Source organism: Plasmodium reichenowi, chromosome 13, assembly GCF_001601855.1.
Source record: "Plasmodium reichenowi strain SY57 chromosome 13, whole genome shotgun sequence".
In the NCBI taxonomy this organism is placed as follows: Eukaryota; Apicomplexa; class Aconoidasida; order Haemosporida; family Plasmodiidae; genus Plasmodium; species Plasmodium reichenowi.
Window position 1 is genome coordinate 2,271,010 of NC_033658.1, and position 8,722 is coordinate 2,279,731.

Consider the following 8,722-nt stretch of genomic DNA (forward strand, 5'->3'; position numbering starts at 1 on the left):
TTTTTTTTTTTTTTTTTTTTTTTTTTTTTTTTTTTTTTTTTTTTTTTGTATATTTTGTCTTATATAAAAAGAGAGAAATAAAATAAAAAATTAATAAAAAAAACGATTATATGGATGTTCAAAAAAATAAACGAAAAAATAGTGATAATAATAATTGTAACAAATTAAAATATATAAATAATAATACCAAGAGTAGTAATACAACAAATTTTAAAAAGTTGAGAGATATTTCAAAAGAGAATATATTATTTTTATATGATAAAAAAGTGGAACATTTAAATAACAGAAAAGACAATTCTAATGATGATGCAGAATTAAAAAAAAAAAATGAGAAAATAGAAAGAATGAGTAAGTTCAATATTAATGAAAATGAAAAAATAAAGAGTAATAAAGATAAACATTCAATAAATATGTCTACCGTGTCAAGTTTTGAAGAGGATGAAAATAATAATAAAAAAAATGATATTATAGTAAGTAGTGAATATGCTCAAGTAAGTAAAAATAAAAATATGTTAATAATGGATAATAAAGAAAAAGAAGTGATAGAGCATAATAAAAATAATTTGAACCATATATTTGAAGAAGTTTGTAGCATAGACAATAATAATATAAAGGATAACATTCCAATGTTAAATAAAAGATTAAGTGATCCAAATAAAAAAGAAAATGAAACATATAATATCCATGAAAATAATTATGAAAATGTTTATAATATTAATCAATTTAATAATAATATAAAGATGAGACATGTTTTAAATAATGTGAAAAGCTTAAAAAATTGGACAGATGATAATGATGAAGATGAAAAAGAAAAAGAAATAGACCATTTTGATTTATCGACTGATTCTAGAAATCAAAATAGCAATAATATGAATAGTAACAATTATATTAATGATGTAAATAAACATAAATTGATAAATAAAACTAATAGTTTTAAATTTGAAATGGATGAAGATAAGTGCAACAAAATGGATGACGATTTTTCAAAGAGGAAAATATTAAAAAAGAGGAGTGTATATAATCATGAAGATAGTGATGGTTCTTTTATTAAAGAAATAAATGACGTCAATTTAGATATAAAGAACGATAATATATGTTGTTCATCTTTTAAAAAATCTAAAAAAAAGGAAAATCACGTACGTATAGATAAAAGTAATGTGAATGATAATATGAAAGAATTACATAGTAATAGTATGGGTTATATAGATATTAGAAAGAAAAGAAAAAAAGAATTAAGTAAAGAATTAAAAAATATGGATTGGTTAATTTATACTATTAGATATATGGATTATAGAAGATTACGTAGAAGATTTAGTGGTATTAGAAAACCTATCTCTAAAAAAATTGTTTTCATTATAACTATATTTTGTTTAATATTAATTTCATGGAAATATTTTAATATATCATATGAAAATAATAAGTTTAGTTTTAGTTTTGAAATTCAAACAAGTTTATTGTTTTTTGTTGAAGCTATTTTATTAACAATTGGAATAATAATATTTGCAAAATTTCAGACTCGTTTAAGTTTACATTGGCCTATTTATGCTTCATATATATTTATTATATGTGCTGTAATTTTATTACTTTTTTTTGAAAATGATAAATTGGATAAAAATTCTCGAGGGGAACATATATTAATGTTATATGGTATTGTACAATTATCATTAATTATTATAGTAAAGATTATAATATTTAGTGGTCCTCTTTTGGCGATATATGGATTTTTTTGTCCGTGTACCGAGCATTGTAGAATATTGAAAAAGAAAATTTCAACAAATAAATTGAATATAACAATAAGTAGATATAACGATTTTGCTGGTATGTGTGGTAATAATGTATGTTGTTTATGCTTATGCGTATATCGTTCGTTTTATCGTCTTGTAAATTGTTTTTATAATAAATTTTCGAATTTTAAATTTAAAATGATAACTGAAACAAATGACGAAGCTCCATTTAGTCATCAGTTAAGATATAAAGGGAAAACAGATATTTATGGAAGACCACATGGATATGGAGAATGGATAGAAGATCATTCTTATGGTGAAAAATTAAGAGGATTTTGGTATCATGGATATCCTGTAGGGCCATTTATATCACAAGAAATTGGTAGTGGTTCATTATTTGTTAATACGAGAGTAGGTTTTGCTGCATGTGTTGGCAAAGATTGGTCTGATGTTAGATATGGTGTAGCATGTACTGAATGTTCTATAAGTGGTCATTTTTTTAATGATTTTCCACTTACTCATTTTTTTAATTCCAAAATTGAAAAAAATGTATACGGTAGATTACCTACTAATAGATATGATATTATAATAAAGGATATATTAAAAGAAAATTATGAAGATATTTTATGTTATGATTTAAAGTGGTGTTTTAACATGTTAAAAGTAAATAGTGGTACAACTAATGAAACGTGTTCAAATAATTGTATGATATCATTAGATCATGTTACTATGAGTTTAAAGGTTCATAATTATAAAAGAATCGATACTGCAAAAAGGAAAAATGATATCCTTGATGAAATTAATATTAAATTAGTACATGTGCCACATGAAAAAAAAAAAACTAAGAAAATTCATAAAAGGGACAAATTTAAAAAATTAGAAGAAAAATGGAAACAAGTAGAAAATGATGAAAACGCATTATATATTAATCAAAATAAAGTTTATACTACTATAAGAAATGTAAATTCCTCTTCCAATAATAGGGAAATGAATGTACCTGTGCAAGAAAATTATCACTCATATTATAAAAATAAATTTTCTGATAAATATTTAGATTCGGTGGATGATGATATTTATCTCTACAAAATGAATAAAACACTACAACCAACAGAAATACATAAAGCATCGTATTGGTATGAATCAAGTGATAGTAAAAATCAAACCAAACAAAAAGAAGATAAAAGTAGAGATAAAAGTAGGGATAAAAGTAAAGATAAAAATAAAGATAAAAGTAAAGATAGAAATAAAGATAAAAGTAAAGATAGAAATAAAGATAGAAATAAAGATAGAAATAAAGATAAAAACAAAAGTATAAACGATAATATAGAAGCTCCATTTAACAATAGCAATGTTATGATTGATCATCAATATGATGATGATTTTACTTGTAATATTCTTGAATTACCAAAAAACGGTTATGAAAATTTTGAGATTACAAAAAATTATGAATTAGATAATATTAATACTATTACACATCGAACCAATGTTCATGCAGCGCATGATAAGAACAGTAATAGTTATATGAATCCACTAGAACGTAATGTAATAAATAATAAAAAGAATATACCAAATAGTAATAATATGAACGAACCAGGTAATAGGAATAGTTGCTCCTATGTTTCTTATCCATTGTGCATAAATGAATGTAAAGGTAGAAAGGGTAATTCAGTTAATTCAAATGTCGATGAGTTTGTTGTAGATATTAAAGGATACGAAGAAATATACCAACGTAATAACAAAAAAAAAAAAACGGTATTAAATAATAATATTAAAAATACGTATAATAATTACCATCCGAATTCTGGATGTACTAGACAAAATTTTCGTAATTATGAAAAATATCTTCCTAATGTTAAAGATGTTTCAAAAAAAGACGCATCAGATATAGAAGAAAATAAAGATCAAAATATAGATGATTATTCTATTTTTAGTCAGAATGAATATTCAGCCTTTTTAGAAAATAGGAAGGAAAATATTTACGATAATATGAATTGTTTATTGTTTGAGAAACAAAATGTTGTGGGAATAAAAAGAGAAGAAAGTTCAGAAAAAAGTTGTGATAAAAATATGATAATGTGTAACAAAAAGGGTATTATGGATATGCCTAATTCCGAAGATGAAACAGAGATGGATAAGTTAAGTAAACATAAAAAAGAAAAATCAAAAAATAAAGAGTTACTTAAAAAAAAAAAATTTTGTAATAAAATGATAGAAGAGAATTCTAATATAAACGAAATGTATGAAAATTATGATATGGATAATAAGGAGCATTATAAATATGATATTGATAAAAATGATTATGAAGCTATACCAATAAGAAAGGAAATATTAAAAAGTATGGAACATGAACATGAACATGAACATAATAGTAATAATAAGATTGTTGAAAATAAGAATATATTTATGTCTGACATATTTAAATCCTTTATAAAATCTGGAGTTCAACGAAATATGAAAAAGAATTGTAATATAATATTATCTAGTGATGAAATAGATGGTATAAGTTTAAAAAGATCAAATGTGAAAAGAAGAAAAAATGTTATAAAGAAATCGTCTTATCGACTTTTAGGAAGTTTAAAAGAAAATAATAGACGAAGAAGTAGTGTGTTTGATAAATCTACGAAAAAATTAAGTATGAATAAAATGAAAAATTCTAAAATAAAAAGCTTTGTTAATAAATATTCAAAACAAGGGAAAAAAAGTTCTATATTCATAACTTCTGGTAATAAAAAATGGGATAAATTATTACGTTCGAAAAAGTATAAGAAGAATTATAAAAATGAAAGAATAATAGGTACGATAGGTAATAAAATGAGGAATTTGAATGAATCATATGGAAATTTTAATACTCCTACTATATCACCAACCAATATAAAACGAAATAAAACTATAGCACAGGTATTTGCTGAAGAAGATGAATGGGAACAGTTTAGACATCAACATAAACAAAAAATTGTTATAGATGGATGGCAATCTTTATCATTAAAACAAAATTTGAATTTTATGCCAGAAGAAATTCTTATATATATACATGGATATAATGTAAAATTAAATCATGGATGTTCTCAATTAGCACACTTAGTATCATTTTCTAAATTACCTGCATATATCCAACCATTTGTTTTTCATTGGGAAGGTGCTATGTGGGGTGCTTTCTCTGCTCTTTCCTATCCTGTTGCAAAGAAACGGACTGAAATGACTATATTAGGAAATTCATTTAGAACATTTATAAAGGAGCTTATAAATTCTGGTATTAAAAATGTTCACATTATTAGTCACTCATGTGGTTCCCGACTTTTCTTTAATGGTTTCCGAAGTTGTGTAGAGGACAATTTATTTTATAATGTATTAAAAAATAAAGAATCGGAAATAAAAAAGGGTAATAATGTAAAGTCAAAAGGGATGGAACGTTCTACAACAGGAAAGGATGAGTATGTATCGGATGATGATAATGATGATAGTGATCACATTAATGATAATAATATGAATAGTAGTAATAAGATGCATTCGAGTAACAACTTAACTAATAGTAATAAAATAAACAATATAAATGATATGAATAATATAAATAATATTGATAATATAAACAGTAGTAACAATATAAACAATATAAACCATAGTAACTCTATAAACCATAGTAACAATATTGGAAGTAAGGAAAACACAACAAGTAACAAAAATAAAGGGAATCTTAAAACAAACACTGGTAAAAAGAATAAGAAACAAAAGAAACAAATAATAGTGAAAACGGTGATTTTATTAAATCCTGATTATCCATTAGATACTTTTCTTGAGAAAGATTTTTTCATGTTAAGGTCTCATTGTAATCATATAGTTATGTATGGTGATACAAGAGACCAAGCTTTAACATATTCAGAAACATGGAATAGAGAGAAATGTTTAGGAAAAAGAATATTTAAGTTAAAATTACCTTTATATAAAATTCATCATTATGAAGATTATCTAAATATTAATAGTGATGGAAATAAGTTTATGAAAAAGCGTTGTAAAGTTGAGCAGTATAAAGTTTGTGATAGTGTTTTATTTCCTATATCTTCATATGCTGATGAGGAAAATAAAAACAAGTTAAAAGACATAGATAATAAAGATCAAGAAAAAAAGAATAAAAGAGAATCAAAATGTATAAATAAAGCATTTAAAACTGATAAAAATGTTTTAAACTCATATACTCTCGATTTGAATGATGTTGGTGAAGGAGAAGGTGGAGTTTCTTGTGTTTCAGAAGATGTTTCACAAAATTATTTAAATGAAAATTTTTTAAAAACTCTTGAATTTAGTGATACTAGTTTAAAAACATTTAAATCTAAAAAAAAGTTTCGTTTTTCTACAGCTTTTAAAAAAATTAAAAGGAAATGGTTATTTAAAAAACAAAGAACAAATATTTATTTTAATGAAAATACATTAAGTAAACGTTATTCATCCATGAAATTTAAAAAGAAATCTTTTAAAATGTCTAATCAAAAATTTAAAAAAAACGATACAGTGTATATATCATTTGATAAATATGCATGGTTAGACATGGATGTCATAGATACTACATTTGTTGAAACAAACGTAGATTTTTTAAAACATTCCTTTTATCAAGTTAAAAGAGAAATTATTGATGATATCAGAGAAGTGCTTATATCAAATATAAGAGCACATGAAAGAGTAAGTAGACTTGATAGAAGAAGAGGAAATGTTTTTGTATTAAGGGTTGCCCCCGCTGGAGTAGGAAGTCTCCACAGATAAAAATATACGACTAAATATATGAGTATATATATATATATATATATATATATATATATATATGTATATTTACATATTCATTTATTTATTTATTTTAAAATTATAACTTGTTTTGTATTGCTTAAGTAATTCTTCCTTTTTGTTTTTTCTTTTTTTTTTTTTTTTTCCATTTTTTATATTATGTTTAATTTATTATTTTATATAACATTACCACAATGTTATTATATCCTTTTTACCCTACGTAATTGTTTATATATATATATATATATATATATATATATATATATATATATATAATTTTTTATATTCTCCTTACATTTTCCTTTTTCTTATTTTTTTGTTTTTTCTTTTTTGTTTATTGTATGCTGACGTTATATGTTCAATTTTTAAGTTTCTTCCACACATACATTATTTTTAATATGTATATTTTTATTCATTTTTATTTTATTTTAATTAAATTTATTTAATTTAATTGTTTTTTATTTTTCTTTTTTTTTTCTTTTTTTTCTTTCTTTTTTTTTAATAAATGTTTCGATATTATATATAATTATTCTTTATTTTTTCTTTATGATAAATAGAAAAAAAAAAAGAAGCATAAATGTTATATATGTCCGATGTTTGATATTTTAAAAATTTATTAACTTGAAACTTAATTATAAAAATAATGTCTAGTACATATTTATAATAAAAATAAATATGTATGATTATGAATATCTTTTATTTTACCTCTATATGGAAAATAGCTTTCTACATAATATCTTTTATGTAATTTTAGAAAATATATTGTTACTTTTATGTAGAACCTTTATATGGTTGTTTTATTTTAATGGTGTCAATTTTTTTCCTTGATATATATATATATATATATATATATATTTTAATAGTATGCTGATTAAAATGGGTGAAGTATATATATATGTTAACTCATATTATTGAAAAGTTTTATTGTTCAAAAAAAATAAAAAAAAAAGAAATACATATTATTGATAATATATATACATATTGTGTGTATACAAAATATAAAGTATAAACATATTTGTTGTAATTATCACGAAAAAAAAAAAAAAAAAAAAAAAAAATGTATATAATAAAAAAATTTTTAAAATGTATATGATTATATTTTATTTTAATGTAGGTGGACGTGTAAATCTGATGGGGATGAGACATTATTGTATTGCCTAAAAACATAAGGATATTGAATAGCTGGTACACTTTCTATTAAGTAATTTTCTTTTAATTTGAACCATAAATCTTTAATTTCATTTATAGTAAATGGATGATCCATACCTCTGTAAAAATATCTTGCTTCGTAAGTCATCAAAGATATTTTAACGCCTGGTCTTTTACCTTGATTGTAAAAAGCAGATAAAATACGAAATTTCGGTGAATTTAACCAGTATTTATCTATTCTTTCTAAAGGAGGAGGATCAAAAATTCTTGAATACCATAACATAAATGCAAAAGCAAACATTGACGTCCATGCATTTCCAAAAAATAAAAAAGATCCATTTGTATACTGTCCTTCAAAAAATCTTCTCCATAATGGCATGCGACTATAATTAGGACATTCTAAAAACCATCTAGGGGTAAATATTTCTTTAAATTCAATATTCCTCTTTAATATTTTAGAGTTACTTAATAATACCCTTGATACATTCATTATTAAAAAGGAAAAAAAAAAAAAAAAAAATTAAAACAAAATAAAGGGAAAAAACACAGAAATATATATATTTATTATTCCATATTATAATATACAAAAATGTGGATGAATATAAAAAAATATATATATTTATATGTAATATTTATTATATCATAAACATATTATTAAAAATAAAAAATAATATCATATATATATATATACATATATTTGTTTTATTTGAAAAAGATATATTCATACAAATTTTTTCTTTTTCTTTTTCTTTTTCTATTTCTTATGTTTAATATGTTTTATAAAAAAAAAAAATAATTATGTCAAAGTATCAGAATATATAAAATTGTAAAAAGTGAAAAACGAAATATTACATAAATATATCATATATATATTAATATTTATAGGGCATTATACGCGTATGTATGGATATTATAACATGACATGTGTAAGGCAGCTATAATTAATTTGTATTCCTGTTATTTCAAAATGTTATAAACAATATAAAAAAAAAATTTTCTTTTTATTTTTCTTTTTCTTTTTCTTTTTCTTTTTCTTTTTTTTTTTTTTTTTTTTTTTTTTTTTTTTTATTTTTTTTATT

The 8,722-nt window shown here is 22.1% G+C and overlaps 2 protein-coding genes across 2 annotated transcripts; one reads left to right on the forward strand and one right to left on the reverse strand.

Moving 5' to 3' along the window:
* Nucleotides 1–110: 110 nt before the first annotated feature.
* Nucleotides 111–6,476, forward strand: PRSY57_1358800 (putative membrane protein; the record flags this gene model as incomplete). Its single annotated transcript, XM_012909510.2, has 1 exon — nt 111–6,476. One exon carries the CDS (start codon nt 111–113, stop codon nt 6,474–6,476), a length of 6,366 nt encoding a protein of 2,121 aa, XP_012764964.2.
* Nucleotides 6,477–7,599: 1,123 nt separating this feature from the next.
* Nucleotides 7,600–8,133, reverse strand: PRSY57_1358900 (hypothetical protein; the record flags this gene model as incomplete). Its single annotated transcript, XM_012909511.1, has 1 exon — nt 7,600–8,133. One exon carries the CDS (start codon nt 8,131–8,133, stop codon nt 7,600–7,602), a length of 534 nt encoding a protein of 177 aa, XP_012764965.1.
* Nucleotides 8,134–8,722: the final 589 nt, after the last annotated feature.